Genomic DNA, 19,601 nt, shown 5'->3' with positions numbered 1-19,601 from the left:
TGTGCGTGTCTGGGAGTGCTGTGTGTGTCTGGGGGTGCTGTGTGTGTGTGTGTCTGGGGGTGCTGTGTGTGTGTGTCTGGGGGTGCTGTGTGTATCTGGGGGTGCTGTGTGTGTGTCTGGGAGTGCTGTGTGTGTCTTGGGGTGCTGTGTGTGTCTGGGGGTGCTGTGTGTGTGTGTCTGGGGGTGCTGTGTGTGTGTGTCTGGGGGTGCTGTGTGTGTGTGTCTGGGGGTGCTGTGTGTGTGTGTCTGGGGGTGCTGTGTGTGTGTCTGGGGGTGCTGTGTGTGTGTCTGGGGGGGCTGTTAGTGTGAGTGTATTTTGTATTTAATTTTTTTTTTTTTTTTTATTAATAATAATAAAAAAAAGTTATATCCCCCCCCCCTCCTTCTTACCTTTAGGGGGTGGGAAGCCGGGTTTCCATGGGGGGGTGCCTGATCCCTGGTGGGGCAGATTGCTAAATATCCCCCCTCCCTTCTTACATTATGCCTGGGAGGGGGGTCCTTACTGCAGCTTCTTTCCCACTCTTGCGAGATCTGAGCGTTGCCGCGGTAACCGCGGCAACGCTCAGACCTCGCCAGAGGACCCGGCGGAGCTGCTGGCTAGAGCTCCGCCGGTGTTCTCTCCTACCTCCCTCCCTCCCACACTCCCCAGGCGGCCGCATCTCAGTGTCTCTGGGCCGGTGAGGGAGATCTTTGATCTCCCTACCGGCCCATGGAGACACACAGCAGGGCCGGTGCTCGGGTAGCGCTGGCACTGCAGGGGCTGGCAGGGGAGATCCTGTGATCTCCCCTGCCGGCCTCGGCCCCACGGCCATCGCGGCCCACCGGGCATTTGCCCGGTATGCCCGATGGCCAGTCCGGGCCTGATTACAAATAAAAAGGAGAGGTGAAATTAAGTTATAAAATTGGACCTATTTCAAAGTCAATATTTAAACCCTTTGGACATGATGTTTGAAGTTCAAATATCCAATTGGATTATTTTTTACTTAAATTAAAAGCACTATTTCCACCCCTCCAATGAGTTTGAATTTTCTGAATTGCTATAAATTCCAATTCTTTCGGATTGGAATTGTCTTTCTAAAAAGTGATTTAAAAACCCAATTTTAATATTTCTAATATGTTCATATATTCTTGTTTTAAGCGGTCTTGAGGTTTTACCTATATATTGTAAGCCGCACGTACACTGTAATAAATAGATAACATGGGTAGACTCACATGTAATAAAAGAAGTGATATTAAAATTATTTTTAGTTATGTTTGATATAAAGTCATCTTTCTTTTTCTTGGTTATATGAGTGTTCCTGCAGGCATAACAATTACCGCAATGATAGAAACCTTTTTGAGATGTATTACCCTATGATGGTTTCTTATATTTGCAGAACCTAGGGATCTCATTCTATACAAGGATATCATTTACCGTGTGCGCAATCACCATATCTCCTGTTGTTTTATATTTTTAGTAAAGAAGGGATTAAGCTGGTCATTATGTTTTGTAGGATTTATTGTCCATCAGGATGCCTCACTACAAATCTGACTGTATGGGGAACAGATATCTACACAGAGGTAAAAAAAATATACTTAAAGTTTATCTCCACCAAATTGTACAAAAATCTCATGTTCTTTACCACAAACATTCTGTCTATTAACATATGAAAGTAAAATGCAGAATCAGTGACTATTTATTATTCACTACCCAACCTCATGTTCCCTTTTAGCTAAAACAAAGGGAACCTAGGGTGAGTTCTCTGTGGCAATAATCAGCACACTCACTCTTCATGGAGTAGCATCCATTTCCCCTAGCTATATTGAAGTGAATTTGTCATGGCAATGAAGTGGCTTGGGTGCAGTGTCTCTTTAGTCTTAACTCTGCAATCTAAAACAATGCTGTTTAATAGATATGGCAATGTTTTCATTGAAGGGCTTAACATACCTTCTTGTAACTGTCTTCCTGACAGCCACTAGAGGTTCTTGTCAGACTTGTCAGACTTGGTCTTACACATCACCTCCTCTGAATACTTATCATAGAGAATTTGATTGAAGGAGTACAGCGCTCACCGAGCATGAGTTTTTCCCCCCCAATGCTATGAGCAACATTAGATTGATGAAAAGATGAAAGAGCAACTTCTGCCAGATGATGTTGCACTGTGTGAGCCTCAGCACTGAAAAAAAGTTAATTAAAACCCTTGTAACTTTTTCTAAATCTAAGCAGTGAGGAGACACTACAATATTGGAATACATGTTTGTATTCGTAACGCTATGGTGTGCCTTTCACTAACATGAATTCCTTATGCATTAACTGTATAATTTGTCATCATTATAAATATTTGATTACTTTACTAATTGTTAATTGAATACTCACCTCACTGCAGCCATTTTAACAATTTCCTTACTGTAACACCCACCCCTGGCCTGCTTTCTTTCCATCGCACTCATAAACGTTCTAGTAAAATGTAACCCCTTAAGGAAGAAATATTCCGTCATGATTCCTTTTTATTTCTCAAGTTGTGTCCTTAAGGGGTTAAATGCTACTGTCTTATTAACAATAAAAAAAAGCAATTAAACAGGGAGTACACGCTTAGCCTATTTCAATTATATTCTGAGATTGTGATTATTCATTATCGAGTGAAATAGTCATCCTGTTATTGACCACAGAAGGATGACATTCAAAACAGGCAAAAAGAGCCCATTTGAGGGGGGGGGGGGGGGGGGGGGGAGTTTAAACTTGGCTATTTTAGTCTAAATTAGCTATTCAATTTACAATTCACTGCAATTTGGTGTTTAGTTAATAAATCCTTTTGTCAGGAATCAATCTAGCACTGTAAGTTGGAGCACTAACCACTGAGCTATCTTATATTATTCTAAACAGTTTATGGCAGTAACATTGTAACTTGTGAAAATCTGCTTTACATGTGTTTATTCTCCATTTTCAGAATTCCTCCATATGTCTGGCAGCTATCCATGCTGGTCTTATTACAAATGGGGGAGGATATGTGACCGTGGAGAAAGTGGCTGGACAATCGAACTATACAGGATCCACCAGGAATGAACTGAAGAGCCTCAGTTACAATACATCCGTTAATTCTTTTAAACTGACAACTTACTATTCAATAAGCACCAGCACAACAACAACCACTACTAATAGCCCTTCTGCTACCACAGCCATCATCAATACCACAACCACTGTTTCTACTGTTTCTAAAATATCTCCCACATCCAATGCCATGAGCACCACAACTGATAATTCTGCCACCTCGATTCGCACTAGCACTGCAGCTAATTTATCTTCCACCTCCAATGCCATCAGCACCACAATTAATATTTATACCACCCCGATTCTCACTAGCACTGCAGCTAGTCTATCTTCCTACTTCAATGCTGCTAACCATGCATCTACCTTCTCTTCCACCTCTTCCATTCCTGATACCACTGCATCCCACGTATCTACCACCACCACTGCTAATACAACTTCCGGAGTCTATACAATATCTTCTACCTTGCCATCCTCCAGTACTGCTAGCCGTACAAGTACTTTGGCAAAACCTACAACTTATAACCCAACCACCGCAATTTCATCTGTGAATGTTGGTATGTTTTGTTAAAGGTCAAATTATTATATTTTGTGCTTTATCGAGTAGAATTGAAGGGAGGCTAAAGATTTGTGTGGGTGGGCTTATTAATTAAAATGGGAATTCAAAGTGAATTAAAAGTGCATTTCAAATTTAAGGTAAAAATATCTGAACTGGAAAAATTATCTAGCAGGGCTGTTTACTGAAGTGAGAAGTCAAAGTGAATTTAAGGCCAGAATAGTCAAACTGAAAGCATGATTGACCTAGATAATTTTTACAGTTTGGCTACTGCAACCTTAAACTTGACTTTGACTTTGAATTCTCACTTTAGAAAATAACTGATTATTTGATTTTAAAGGTTATAAAATGGAAATCTTTACTTGTTTGCCATGTGAAACATAAATGCACTAGTTTAAATTAAATTATCTTTAGAGAGACAAAGTAAAAAAAAAAGTATTTTCTCTATAGTGTAACCATTTGTTCTGATTTTGAAATGTTGAAATAATTTAACAGTAATTTCCAACTCTGAAAAAACAAACAAACACAAAAGCCACAAGACTTCCACGAGTTATTTATTTAGTCATAATCATATTCTGTAAAGTTTAATGGTGATAAATAGTGATGTCCCAAACGGATCGCTGGCGAATAGTTCCTGGCGAACATAGCTTGCTCGCATTCGCCACGGATGGCGAACATATGCGATGTTCGGTCCGCCCCCTATTCGTCATCATTGAGTAAACTTTGACCCTGTACCTCACAGTCAGCAGACACATTCCAGCCAATCAGCAGCAGACCCTCCCTCCCAGACCCTCCCACCTCCTAGACAGCATACAATTTAGATTAATTCTGAAGCTGCATTTTTTTTTTTTTATTATACATTATCCTCCATAGCCAGTAACCTGTGTTTATTATACATTATCCCCCATAGCCAGTAACCTGTGTTTATTATACATTATCCCCCATAGCCAGTAACCTGTGCTTATTATACATTATCCCCCCTTAGCCAGCAACCTGTGTTTATTATACATTATCCTCCCATAGCCAGTAACCTGTGTTTATTATACATTATCCCCCATAGCCAGTAACCTGTGTTTATTATACATTATCCCCCATAGCCAGTAACCTGTGTTTATTATACATTATCCTCCCATAGCCAGTAACCTGTGTTTATTATACATTATCCCCCATAGCCAGTAACCTGTGTTTATTATACATTATCCTCCCATAGCCAGTAACCTGTGTTTATTATACATTACCCTCCCATAGTCAGTAACCTGTGTTTATTATACATTACCCCTCCATAGCCAGTAACCTGTGTTTATTATACATTATCCTCCCACAGCCAGTAACCTGTGTTTATTATACATTATCCCCCCCATAGCCAGTAACCTGTGTTTATTATACATTATCCCCCCCATAGCCAGTAACCTGTGTTTATTATACATTGTCCCCCATAGCCAGTAACCTGTGTTTATTATACATTGTCCCCCATAGCCAGTAACCTGTGCTTATTATACATTATCCCCCCTTAGCCAACAACCTGTGTTTATTATACATTATCCTCCCATAGCCAGTAACCTGTGTTTATTATACATTATCCCCCATAGCCAGTAACCTGTGTTTATTATACATTATCCCCCATAGCCAGTAACCTGTGTTTATTATACATTATCCTCCCATAGCCAGTAACCTGTGTTTATTATACATTATCCCCCATAGCCAGTAACCTGTGTTTATTATACATTATCCTCCCATAGCCAGTAACCTGTGTTTATTATACATTACCCTCCCATAGCCAGTAACCTGTGTTTATTATACATTACCCCTCCATAGCCAGTAACCTGTGTTTATTATACATTATCCTCCCACAGCCAGTAACCTGTGTTTATTATACATTATCCCCCCCATAGCCAGTAACCTGTGTTTATTATACATTATCCCCCATAGCCAGTAACCTGTGTATATTATACATTATCCCTCCCATAGCCAGTAACCTGTGTTTATTATACATTATCCTCCCATAGCCAGTAACCTGTGTTTATTATACATTATCCCCCCATAGCCAGTAACCTGTGCTTATTATACATTATCCTCCTATAGTCAGTAACCTGTGTTTATTATACATTATCCCTCCCATAGCCAGTAACCTGTGTTTATTATACATTATCCCCCCCATAGCCAGTAACCTGTGTTTATTATACATTATCCCCCATAGTCATTTATCGTTGGACCTAGGCAGCATGATGTCTTAGGCCGGCCCAGAGAGTGAGTGAGTGAGTGAGTGAATAATATAATATATATGTTCAGAAACATATTAGTAATATATGTAAATCGGGTTCATGCAAAGAGGGTGAAAAGGTATTAAAGAAAAACACACTTATTGCATCAAATTTACAAAGCCAAACTTTTAAAATCTTTCCTCATTTCTTTCTCGGGATGAGGAATATATCGGTTGTAGACTGAGGATTTCAATCTGCCCAATCTTTTAATAATATGCACTGGAGTGTCAGTGTTGAAGGAGACCAAAGCTGCCCCTATTCTAAATGAAAGACCCGAGACATGGATACAACCCAATCTTAGGAGTAGTGAGAGTAGTGGTGAAATGTGTGTGGCATGACTGAGTGTGGGTAAGTACGAGTCAAGTATTTTAACTGGGCACTAGTTCTAGGTGGGATAAAGTGGTATAGCGAATGGATGAGTAGTTTGGTTCGTTTTAGAGGTTTGTAGAGAAAGTATATAGTGATCATGATTTTTAGCGATATCCAATATTTTTAAGGTGATCTCAAACAAACATTAAATGCTATATAAAATTTGTGGGAATATCGAATAGTCGTGTACAGTAAATCAGAGAGGGCTCAGAATATCGAACCATCGATCGGTAACCTGGATGAAGTAGGGGGTCTATCTGTTTTGTTAAATACGCGGTAATATGCTTTTAATGGGATAGGACGTTAGGAAAGGTGTGTGATTGGGATAAGTGGTTGTGGCTGTATTTATACATTAAAAAAATGGGGAGTTTGCGGTTGTGCAAATGGACTGTTTGCGGTTGTTTGCGGTGCGTTAAACGGGGAGTTTGGTATGTCACTGTGAAGCGGGCGTAACCCTTACACTACCTGATCGATACAACATCATACCTGATGTTTTAAAGCATGTTATTCCAAACAATTTAGGAATGTTAGGTGATTTATGCCCTTTATGGATTAAAACCAGACTCTGCATCAACTATGTAATTTTCCATGGGAGTTTTGCCATGGATCCCCCTCCGGCATGCCACAGTCCAGGTGTTAGTCCCCTTGAAACAACTTTTCCATCACTATTGTGGCCAGAAAGAGTCCCTGTGGGTTTTAAAATTCGCCTGCCTATTGAAGTCTATGGCGGTTCGCCAGGTTTGCCCGTTCGCGAACATTTGCGGAAGTTCGCATTCGCCGTTCGCGAACGGAAAATGTTATGTTCGCGACATCACTAGTGATAAAGAAAACTACTACTACATATAAACTAAAGGGACACCATATGCAGAAGTTTTAATACATAAAGGAACTTATGCACTAACGTAATGCAAAAAAATAAAGATACAAAACAAGACTTAAAGGAACACTATAGGGTCAGGAACATAAAGAGGTATTCCTGACCCTATAGTGTTAAAACCACTATCTATCCCCCCTGCCCCACCTTGTCCCTCTAAATATAGCATATAAATAACATCTTACCTTTATTACAGTCTGCTGGTGCTTACTATGCCCCTTATCTGCAGTATAAATATTATCACCCTAAAAATCACGTGGAAAGACACACAGTGTGTGTGTATAAAATTATTTTACCTATACAATATTCTTTTTAACTGTAGTATAGATAAAATTACTCCTCCCAGTCCTTACAAACAACATATAGAAAGTATCTACAGTAAAAGAAACGATAAAACTCACAGAGTAGAAGAGTTAATTGTAACAATTTACTAATGTTTAAGGTTGCACTCACAAAAGTATATTGATTGTAGGCATGTCAAATATTAAAGATGGCATGGAGTCCACAACACGACAAGGGCATGTAGGAAAAAGTAAGAATATAAAATAAGTGCAGACTGTTAGACATTTATATCTTGCGCTTAGATTATTATTATTATTATTATTATTGCCATTTATATAGCGCCAACAGATTCCGTAGCGCTTATTTTGAGAGGGGGGATGTAACAATAAATAAGACAATTACAAGAAAACTTACAGGAACAATAGGTTGAAGAGAACCCTGCTCAAATGAGCTTACAGTCTATAGGAGGTGGGGTATTAGAAACATTAGGATAGGAAATATCAGGTAGGAGTGAAGCAGAGCTGGAGAAGAGAGCAAAGCACTATCCCATAGGAGAGAGCAAGAGACAGGTATGTAAGGGAGAGATTACTCTGGGAGGCCATACGCTTTCCTGAAGAGATGGGTTTTAGATGAATAAACACTTACAGACTTTAAGTGAAATATGGGCATATTGTGTCCAACAGATGTAATCTCTAATTTGCATCCACAGATAATCACCATCAAGGATGAGAAGAACTGCTTCTGGAGGCAGCAGCAAATAAAAGAAACATTAGTATATTGTTACATTTAACTCTACTACTCTATGAGTTTTTTCTTTTCTTTTACTGTAGATACTTTCTATATGCCCCTTATCTGCCTCCTTGGCTGACATCATCAGAAGTGATGCTCTGAGCCAATCACTATGTTTTCCCATAGGAAAGCATAGGATTGGCTGAGCTTGTCAAGGGGCAGAGCCAGAACAAGCCAAACACAGCCCTAGCCAATCAGCATCTCATCATAGAGATCCATTGAATCAGTGCATCTCTATGAATAAAGTTCAGCGTCTTCAGCACTGCCATCTTAAGAGTGGCCACTGAAGGTACCCCTAGGCATTTTCTCTGAAAATATAGTGTTTACTGCAAAAAGCCTAAGGGGTCTGATTATACTCACCAGAACAAATACAATAAGCTGTAGTTGTTCTGGTGTCTATAATGTCCCTTTAAGTCTTAATTTCCCTTGCAAGATGCCAATCGGATGCTTCTCTTGGAAAAAGAAAGGGACAGAAATGCCTCAATAATTCCTGGTTCTCTCATTAATTTCAGTTACCAGTATTTACTAAAGTTGGATTTCCTTAGTCCAGACTTGTATGCAGACTGCAAAATTCTGACATCATTCACATTATTTGAAGCAAAACTCCGGGCACCATAACAACTTTGACTCAATTACGTTGTTATGGTGCATGAAAGAGGTTAAGAGGTTAAACTGTTTATGAAAGGATACACTTTCAATTCTCAACAATTCACACTTTAGTGAATAACCCTGTTTGTGGAAATGTAATCTTCCTAAAATATTCAAAAATGTAATCTTTGTTAAATATTTTAGAATGTACATTGTATGCGATGACTGTCCTTGTTTTTATTTTTTTAAACTTCTAGGAAATTCTATTCCGTGCACGTCTACAAGACAGAATTGCACATGTTGACAGTGTGCAGTGTATTACAAACACAACTTTCTGTTCTTTATTTTCTCGTTTTTTTTTACAGTTTTATATCTTGATCTGTGTAATTTCACAAATACGACATTATGGTATAACAATTTATGTTTTTCAGGTTTAGTAAAATGTTTGGACGCAGCAGATTTTTACAACGGGGATATCATAACGTAGGTAGACATTTCAAATCACACCTTTTTAAAATGAATTATAAAAGATGTGCTCCACTGTCCACAAATATGATTTTGATTATAAAAGGTGATTGTAAAAACACATTTCAAAACCTCATAAACGTAAACTATAGATTATAGGTATTACAAGCTTGACAAAGACCTCTCAGTAGGTGGACCCATTATTTGCTTTCCTGGAACCTCACAAAATGATGGATTGTTTTTTACCAACTATGGCATGCTTAACTATCCTTTTCTATTCATATCTCACTAGACAGAGGAACCAGAGAACCATGTTCTCTTGTTAAATATATCTGATCAGCGTTAATTGTGAGAGCGCTAGTTACCAATCTTGCTATCTGATGTGGAGAAGGCCAACAGTAGGGATGTGAATGGGCCAAAAATTTGGTCCGGTTCAACACTTCCAAAATTCGGGACTTCCGAAATTCGGGACTTTGGAAATTCCCTAACCGCTACCCCTAACCCTACCCCTTAAGATTAACCCTATCCCTAACCCTTAAAGGAACACTATAGTCACCTAAATTACTTTAGCTAAATAAAGCAGTTTTAGTGTATAGATCATTCCCCTGCAATTTCACTGCTCGATTCACTGCCATTTAGGAGTTAAATCACTTTGTTTCTGTTTATGCAGCCCTAGCCACACCTCCCCTGGCTATGATTGACAGAGCCTGCATGAAAAACATAACTGGTTTCACTTTCAAACAGATGTAATTTACCTTAAATAATTGTATCTCAATCTCTAAATTGAACTTTAATCACATACAGGAGGCTCTTGTAGGGTCTAGCAAGCTATTAACATAGCAGGGGATAAGAAAATCTTAATTAAACAGAACTTGCAATAAAGAAAGCCTAAATAGGGCTCTCTATACAGGAAGTGTTTATGGAAGGCTGTGCAAATCACATGCAGGGAGGTGTGACTAGGGTTCATAAACAAAGGGATTTAACTCCTAAATGGCAGAGGATTGAGCAGTGAGGCTGCAGGGGCATGTTCTATACACCAAAACTGTTTAATTAAGCTAAAGTTGTTCAGGTGACTATAGTGTCCCTTTAACCCTAACCACTACAATCACTTACACATCTAGGGTTAGAATTAGGGGTAGAGTTAGGGGTAGGGTTAGCTTCCTGTCATCATTTACGTAATTTTCCCTCCCTGTCTTGTTTTGACACTTTTCAGAAATCTGCAGCACTTCGGCCCTTCCGGAATTCATCACTTCGGTTCGGTTCGGTGCTCCCGAAATTCGGCACTTCGGCAATTCTGATATTCGGAAGCATCCAAATGTCTGAATTGCCGAAATTCGTCCGAATTTACATTCGGAATGAAACAAATTGCACATGTCTAGCCAACAGCCATCCGGGACATAGAGAGGTATGTCTAGGACTTAGACATACCTCTATATTCTGGGTTGGGTGGCTACAGGCCACATTAAAGTATTTAGAGTGCTGGAAATGATCCATGGGTCAATACTTTGAGACCCCTATTTCAACATGCATGTTTTACACATAAATGTAATGTATATAATGAATGTGTGGTGGAACCAGCCTCGCCACTGGGCATTGGAGAAGACTGATTGCCAGCCTCCTGCCCTGTGACTGTGGCCCCATGTTGAAATTCTTGATTTTCCCCTGCAAAGACCTGAAAGCCGGGTCATTCTGTACTTTCCCTATGTGAGCAGTGTTATCCCAGATAGCTATGCCATGGAGCCCATTCGTATAACGAAAGACTATGTAAAAGACTTTGGCTCCATGGCAATTGAACTGTATGTATGTGATCTGAGTGCCATTCAGTCATAATGTGCGCTCAGATCTAAGCTATCTGGGGATATGTTGAATGTATCTGTTTTATGCAATAGCTGCACAGTTATACATTTTTATGTATTTTATTGTATTTTGCTACCATGTGCTACCATCATATCACAGGCAGAGGGGAGGATTTTGTGTGGGAGTGTCTGTGTGTATTGTACGGATTGATTGGTTGCATTTCAAAACCCTGTGGGCAGTACTATGTTTGTGGATTGTGAATAAAAGAGGCTGTATGTGCCAGTACAGTCAGTTCTGCTTGACCTCAAAACGAAGTGTCGTCTCGTTATTGGGGGAATTGGATTGTATGCTGATTGCCAGGAGTGTAAGCTGATTGTATGCTTTTCCTGTTCAGCTGTTTACAGCATTCATATGCTTGAGAGCATTCGTATGCTTCTCTGCTTCGGTGGTTGTGGTGTCTGCTGCAGTGCTTGGAGTCCTCAGGAAGCGCTAGGAGCATCCTCCAACAGAGGTACCCAGTCGGGGTGCCCGTCGATCCGTTACTGTATGTGTCAGTGTAATATACTACGCATAGTAACGTACATCATGCACATGTTGCTATAATGTGTGTGTGATGTATGCATGTTTGTAGTGTGTATAATGTATATGTAAGTAGAATGTACATGTGTGTCAAATATGTATAATGTGCGTGATGTATGTGTAGCAAAAACATATTGGCACTTGATGGGACACTGCTCGGTGTGCTAATTAGAACAAAAGGATGCACTCACAGGACAGTGATTTAATTGTACAGTGCTACGAAATTTGCTGGCGCTATATAAATAATAAAATAATAATAGCTATTGCACTAAAAAAGAAAAAGAAAAATTGACATTTCAACTATATATATACATATATATATACACAGAGGCATAACTAGAAACCACGGGGCCCCGGTGCGAAAATTGCCCTAGGCCCCCCCCCGCCCTCCCCACATATGTCTAGCCACCACCATCCCCCCATACGTGTATCCTCCCCCTCCCATACGGTCCCCCCTGCCATCCCCATACATCTATCCTCCCCCTCCCATACGTTCCACCCACAGATGCAGACAAACAGATACACATGCAGACACGCACATATACAAACACATATACAGAGACACACACATACATACAAACACACACACACATATACAGAAACATAGACAGACATACACACACACAGACATACACACACAGACACATACACACACATACACACACACTGTCACGACTGCTAGTGTGGTCCAGCACGCAGAAACTATGTAAACATATACATAAGAAAGAAAAGGCAAATAAAAGGACAAAGCGTAAACCGGACCTTAGAATGGCCGGACTAATACGTTAGAGACAGCGAATGGTCAAAGGGAAAGCTGAGGTCATGGAAGCCAGAAATGCACAATACCGTTTACACAAGCCAAGTCAGGGAAACCAGAATTCGGAATAACCAGGGAAAAGCCAAGATCAGTATACCAGGAAATCAGATTCACAAAGATAAAGCACTCTCAGTAAACCAGGAACAGGAAACCACGACATGGCAAGGTACTGGAGTGAGTTAGGGATTTAAATATCCCTCTCTATGCTCTGATTGGTCAGAGGGCGACCTCTGACCCCAGAACGTGCGCGTGCGTTGACGTCGTGACGTCACGCGCACGTTAGTATAACTTTCGGGGGCGGAGCTAGAGATGGACGCGACCACGCGGTCAGCGCCATCTTTGATTTGGGCGCAACGGCCAGAAGACCTGGGGGAGCGGTTGCCGGCACGCCAACGAGCAGGTAAGCTCGTGGTGTCGGCGAGGCTGTGCCGGTCGGGCACGGCCATTCCATGCGGCGGGCCGGTGACCGCAACACACACATACAGAGAAACATTCATACCGTTCCTGTGTAACTCCCTTCCCTTTTCCCTTCCCTTTTCTGTTAGATGCTCACCTAGTCTGTTAATGGCTCCAAAACCCCACACTAAGTCTTCATTGAATACTATTCTACCAATCTACTCTCTAATACTACCCTTACCTTTTGTGTCACTTTACCCTACTCCCTCTAGCATGTAAGCTCATTGAGCAGGGCCCTCAACCCCTCTGTTTCTGTGCGTCAAACTTGAGGTCCAGTGGTTGCTCAGTGGTGGCCGACTCCCTTCTCTTCTTCCTCCCGCGCGAGTCCCGGTGGTTGCTGGGAGTAAGTGACCGGGGCTGTCACTTCCTTCCAGCTGTGATGTCATCAAAGGGAGCCCGGTCTTGCTGTTAAAGCGCCGCAGCGGCGCTATAGGGTGGCCCTAACAGCATTGGCCACCCAATGGGCCCATTCAATGCTTCCCTGTCGGTTCTCCTCGCGGGCCTGCGACCGCGGTAGTTCCGCCACTATATATATATATATATATATATATATATATATATACATTGTGATTGAAAATCCCTTCCACCTGAAGTCTGTGGATAGTTAATACAATGTTAAACAAAAATCTGCACACCAGTCAAGCCTAAGACTTGCTTTTCCAACAGAAATCACAAATTTGCAGTGATGTTACTACTGAAAAGGATTCTGGGTGGGCATATGCAAATTAGTTTAACAAATAATCAAATTTCTGCCTCATTCCATTTCAAACCGTCTCCCCCCCACCGCCCCCGACGGCTTGCGAGGAGCGGGTGCTATTGCACATGCGTTGCAAACGCCGCACACATTAGACCTCCCCATAGGAACACAAAGAATCAATGCTTTCCTATGGGGAAAAAATCTGATGCTGGAGGTCCTCATGCAGAGCGTGAGGACGTCCAGCGTCATTTACTGGACCAAAGGTCCGTTACGATTCAGGAAGCCCTCTAGTGGCTGTCTGGTAGACAGCCACTCTGGGCTGACTTAGTGCTGCAATGTAAACATTGCAGTTTCTCTGGAACTGCAATGTTATACATTGCAGCACTAAGCGCAAAAGGGACACAGCACCCAGACCACTTCAATTAGCTAAAGTGGTCCGGCTTGCGAGGAGCGGGTGCTATTGCGCATGCGTGGCAAACGCCACACGCATTAGACCTCCCCATAGGAACACAATGAATCAATGCTTTCCTATGGGGGGGAAATCTGATGCTGGAGGTCCTCATGCAGAGTGTGAGGACGTCCAGCGTCATTTACTGGACCAAAGGTCAGATTCAGGAAGCCCTCTAGTGGCTGTCTGGTAGATATACATTGCAGCACTAAGCGCAAAAGGGACACAGCACCCAGGCCACTTCAGTTAGCTAAAGTAAAATGTAACATATTTTGGGTATATTAGCCAATAGATTATCGTTTTCTAAAAGATGTGTAATTTTTTATTATTAAATTAGGGTTCGCTGTCCATCATCGTGTGACGTCAGTCCTTTGGTTTGGGGAACAGACATATATGAAATTGTAAGTTTATTTCTCAGATTCATATATATGTGAATTGTATGTGTATTGATACCATTTAAATGATACCATTTAAATGATACCATTTAAAATCTATATTTAATGTTTCAGTAGTGCATATCATTAATGGCTCTCCACCATATTTCCCATAATGCTCTGCCAATCATACAGCATCAAAGGAAAACAGCAGTAATGCTAAGAGTAAGTCATCTCTTTGTGTGTCTGGTTATTAAAAAGCAAACAACATCTCATCAAAGGTTCATCAAAGCTAATGTGACCATATGGAACAATTTAAGGCATGTAGCGAGCCTTCCAAAATGTATTTGGTGCTTAAAGGACCACTATAGGCACCCAGACCACTTCAGCTTAATGAAGTGGTCTGGGTGCCAGGTCCATCTAGGATTAACCCTGCCTGCTGTAAACATAGCAGTTTCAGAGAAACTGTTATGTTTACAATTGGGTTAATCCAGCCTCTAGTGGCTGTCTCATTGACAGCCGCTAGAGGAGCTTCCGCACTTCTCACTGTGAATTTCACAGTGAGAAGACGCCAGTCTCCATAGGAAAGCATTGAGAAATGCTTTCCTATGGACTGACTTAATGCGCGCATTCAGCCGATGACGTCGGAAGGAGGAGGAGAGTTCCCAGCGCAGAGGGAGCCCGGCGCTGGAGAAAGGTAAGCCTTTAACCCCTTCCTCCCCCTAGAGCTCGGCGGGAGTGGGACCCTGGGGGTGAGGGGACCTATTAACACTATAGTGCCAGGAAAATGAGGCACTATAGTGGTCCGTTAAAGGAGCATTTTAGTGTTAGGAATATAAAACTATGTCCTAACACTATAGTGTTGCTCTGCCTCCAACCGCCTCCCCCATCCTAGGTCCCTCAGTGCTGGATCAGGCTCCTACTCCTGCAACGTCACGTCAATGGGGCAAGCACTGCACGTGTGTTAGGCCTTCCCCATGGGAAAGTATTGAATCAATGCTTTCCTATGGTGAACGTCATGATGCTAGACGTCCTCATGCAAAACATGAGGATGTCCAGCACGAAGGTAAACTCTGGAAGACATCCACTAGATGCAGTCTTAACCCTGCAATGTAAATGTTGGATATTCTCTAAAATGGCAATGTTTTCTTAAAGGGACAAGATCACTGCATCCAGACCACTTCACTGAGATGAAGCTGTCTGGGTGTCTAGAGTGTCCCTTTATTAATGTAGCAGTTATTTGTATTCTCTGTACCTAATACTTATTTGATATAATTCCTGACTTTGGTTAATTTTAACGCTGATTGTACTCCACATAAACTATCGTATCAACACACAAAACTAAGCCCTGTGCCCTGGCACGTGAGCTTGCACTTTAATGGCCTTTACAGTAATACTTAAAAACTCCTGTTATTTAAATCTGCATAGGGATTTTTTTTATAGTGCGTGAGTAACTTTTTTCTTTGGTTTTAATCTGTTTATTTTGACTGAATACTATAGCAGCTCAGGAGTAGTAGGAATTTAATGTTGTGTTTGTATTTGCTTCTGTATTACACAGCCATGTTACAGTTCTGTTTGCCCACCCTGTATTACTGCCCTACCCAAGTGTATCCTATTAAGGGTTAGTAAGTGCGTAAGAGTTTTTAAAAATACCCTTCTTTGTCTCATTAAATATTTTACCTTTTAGTTGAACGCAGTAACACACCTCCAGTTATTTAGGACCCCCAGGTGCAATGTGACCGCTCTAAAAAAGCGATCACATGGCCACAATAGGTGTCCACAGTGCTGCCAGCAGCTGCCTGTAAGTTTGCAAAAACCTATAAAACCTGTACATTGGGGCACTGTTGTACCCGGGAGATGTTGCGGAACACATATTGGGGTGTTTTTTGACAGTAACACATAACAGGAACTGAGAATGCATGCCTAAAGTACAATGTGAGAGAAATATAACACAAAAAAATGACTACCCAAATGTTTGACTGGTGGTAGAATTAGTGCATGGAAAGTGTTAAAATACCACCATTTGGAATACCCTAGGGGTAATTACATTGGCGGGCTTCAAAAATTTCCCAAATAGGACATGGGTGCATGATGACCAGCTGTGAAAATTCCAAGTTGGAAAACTGGAATGCGCACCCTAAAAATAAAAAAAATAAAAAAATCGCTTTCTCAAGTGATTAGTAATGTTACCTTTGAGACAGTGTGGTAGCCCAGGAATGAGAATTACCCCCATAATGGCATACCATTTGAAAAAGTAGACAACCCAAGGTATGAAAGTGGGGTATGTTTAGTCTTTTTTAGTAGCCACTTAGTCACAAACACTGGCCAAAGTTAGCGTTCATATTTGTTTTAGTGTGAAAAAAGCAAAAAACTAATATTTGGCCAGTGTTTGTGACTAATTCTCTTTTTGTGACTTAAAATCCAGTGGTTCCCAAACCAATTCTCATGGCCCAGCAACAATCTGGGATTTATCTAATTCCCTTTTTTATTCCAATGAAGATACTGACAAAACCTGGACTGTTGCTGCCGTGAGGACTGGTTTGGGAACCCCTGCTCTATCCCCTGCATCCTTGCTCCCTACATAAAACCAGCTTTGCTATGAATAATGCTTCAAGAACTTGCTCTCAGGGCTAAAACAAATAATCCTCTCTCAAAATTGTGAAACTCATAATGAAAGATGTGCTTGATTAGAAAGAGGAAATACTAGGTCAGATGTCTAAGGATTCCAAAAAAAACTTAACCAGCAAGTCTAATGAATATGATTGTGCAAGCAATAAATGTATACCAACTATCATTGGTTCGGGGTATTAAGTAAATGTAAATCATACTGGTCTTTAGAAAGAAAATGTATGGATCTATTTCATTTGATTTTGAATTAAAGGAACACTCCATGCAACATAACGACTACAACTGTATTGGTTACGGAGCCAAGAGTCACCTGGCGGCATTTTAGAACAGTTTTTAAATGTACCTGGTTCCTCCTGGTATCTGCATGTAGGAAAAGCTGAATATAGAATAAAATGCACTCACTGTGATTGCTGGCTCTCAGTGACACTCGGGTTAGTTGTCATACCATACTAAAACGATTCAACAACGTACTGTTGGATAACGCCAGAACACCACAACCACCGCAGCAGGCTAAGCTTTCCTTTATCAAGATTTCTATGCATGCCACGTATAGATACACTAAATAATGCACAGGGTACCCGGGGGGCAAAGATTGCTCTGGGCAGAATGATAACTGTTGCAGTCAAATGGTGAAACTGTGATTTAGATTAAGAGAAAAGCACAAGCACAAAAATACCTTTTTTAGCGATTAAATATTTTGGCCGTTATGTTGCATGGAGTGTTCCTTTAATTCAAAATCAAATGAAATAGATCCATACATTTTCTTTCTAAAGACCAGTATGATTTACATTTACTTAATACCCCGAACCAATGATAGTTGGTATACATTTATTGCTTGCACAATGCCATATTTAAGTGCATCACTGCCTGAAAGTACCCCAATATTGGTGGGTTCTACACTATTCTTAACATGGGTGATAAACATGCTAACAGCAATACTTACTGAATAAACTGTATCAAGAGTCTCTCCTCAGAGCTATACTATCTTGTTGTCATTTCTAGCAGCTCGCTAGTTAGACGTTTTGATTGGGACACATAAACAAACTTTAGCACGGTATATAAAAATCTTTTTTTTTTTTTTTTAAAGTCTTTATTTAAGAAAGGCAATAGTAAAAAGCCAAGGATGACAACATTGTGCCAGAGTACAAATTGAAGTACCACAGCTCAGCAATGAGTTTTCTGAAATGAGGGAGTCGTATTTGTTGCGTGTGCTATGAGGTTGTCCATGAAATAATTGTCTTTCATTTTGTTGATAGCCTTATCAAGAAGAGGGTAAATGTCTTTTTTTGCTCCCTCAACAGTTTATGTAAAAAGTGAATGATGGAACCATGGTGTGTACAAGCCATTAGTCACTAACATTGCGGTGCATGTATGAGGAAGCAGGTGGTTGGACAGCATCCACCAGGCCACCATAAGAAAACGTTCTCCCCTCCTCCTGGAAAAATATAAGAGGGTAGATAAAGGGTTGCCTAACTCCCAAAATGTAGGTGATCCCTAGAGTAATTCAGCATCACATTACCTTAATATTTCACTGTTGAATGAATTACTTTACTTACTGGGATACACGACTAAAAAACTGTTTTACATAAAACAAGTCATCTGCTTCCTCATCCAAACTAACACAATATCCCTATTCTCCATCCACAACTAATTACTTTTTCTGGTGTTTTTTTTTTTTTTTCTTTCTTATTTAGTATTCAGACATCTGTGCTTCCGCTATACATGTTGGAAGAATAACCAGCAGTGGTGGATACGTTACTTACCAAAAGCTACCTGCACAGGACTGGTACCAAGGAACCAAACGAAATGGTATCTTGTCCTATGACCTCAGTTATGGGGAAGGATCTTTTACATTTCTCTAGAACTTAGTTATGTTATAGTACATGTGAACAGTTCTTGACTGTTTGTTATTTATGTATGTATTTTTGTGTTTAATAGCTACAATTCCTGGTTCCACCGCAAAGGGTTACTCCAATCAAAAATCAGTGGTTTAAGAAGAAGAATGGTTTTGGTTAGAGTAACCCTTCGTATCTTGGTCTCCCCTCATGTCAAAGTTGAAAAATAAATAGATCACAGGTAAAACTTAGCTTTGTTCCAACGCCTATGTTTTCCACTCAGCACAATCTTCCTTTTGGGGGAAGAAAGGGCATGCCGCCATTAGACTATTGTTGCCAGTATGGTAAAGAGTTTGTTTAGGTTTTGTGAGGGGTTGAATGTAGTGATAGGTAAAAAGGGATTTTTATGGCATGAGGAGTTTGAAGGGTTATATGCAAAGTACTCACCCCCACATGTCTACCGTAGTCCATTCAGCTTCCTGTTATTGATGGCAGAGTTGCAATAGCATTTATACAGTGTGCGTCACTTAGTGCTGTCTCTGCTCCTCCTGCATGGCACTCCCTGGTTGCTACAGGGGAGATGGGAAGTGTCCATTCCACTGTCTCCTCAGACCACACACCGAACCTGGAGGAGCTGTGACTGCACTTACTTGTGCACCCTTTGAAACTGTTCCTGAAGCTTTGCTGTCAAAATGAGGAGACTGACTGAACTACAGAGGACACTGGCCAAGTCCCTTGGTATTTATCTCTTCTCATCAGCC

The 19,601-nt window shown here is 40.8% G+C and overlaps 1 protein-coding gene and 1 long non-coding RNA gene across 2 annotated transcripts in view; both read left to right on the top strand.

Moving 5' to 3' along the window:
* The window catches only part of LOC134568642 (uncharacterized), a 12,437-nt gene extending 9,411 nt beyond the window's left edge, over nt 1–3,026 (top strand). Inside the window, exons 2-3 of the long non-coding RNA XR_010084047.1 lie at nt 1,494–1,560; nt 2,928–3,026. This is a non-coding gene — a long non-coding RNA (uncharacterized LOC134568642). The remainder of the gene's footprint in view (nt 1–1,493; nt 1,561–2,927) is intronic.
* Nucleotides 3,027–3,113: 87 nt separating this feature from the next.
* On the top strand, nt 3,114–19,351 carry LOC134568641 (cysteine-rich secretory protein LCCL domain-containing 2-like). Its single transcript, XM_063427290.1, has 4 exons — nt 3,114–3,582; nt 9,176–9,227; nt 14,341–14,404; nt 18,700–19,351. Exons 1-4 carry the CDS (start codon nt 3,219–3,221, stop codon nt 18,865–18,867), a joined length of 648 nt encoding a protein of 215 aa, XP_063283360.1. The 5' UTR covers nt 3,114–3,218; the 3' UTR covers nt 18,868–19,351.
* Nucleotides 19,352–19,601: the final 250 nt, after the last annotated feature.

The sequence above is a fragment of the Pelobates fuscus genome, chromosome 7 (assembly GCF_036172605.1).
Source record: "Pelobates fuscus isolate aPelFus1 chromosome 7, aPelFus1.pri, whole genome shotgun sequence".
In the NCBI taxonomy this organism is placed as follows: domain Eukaryota; kingdom Metazoa; phylum Chordata; class Amphibia; order Anura; family Pelobatidae; genus Pelobates; species Pelobates fuscus.
This window is presented reverse-complemented; position numbering and strand designations above follow the sequence as displayed.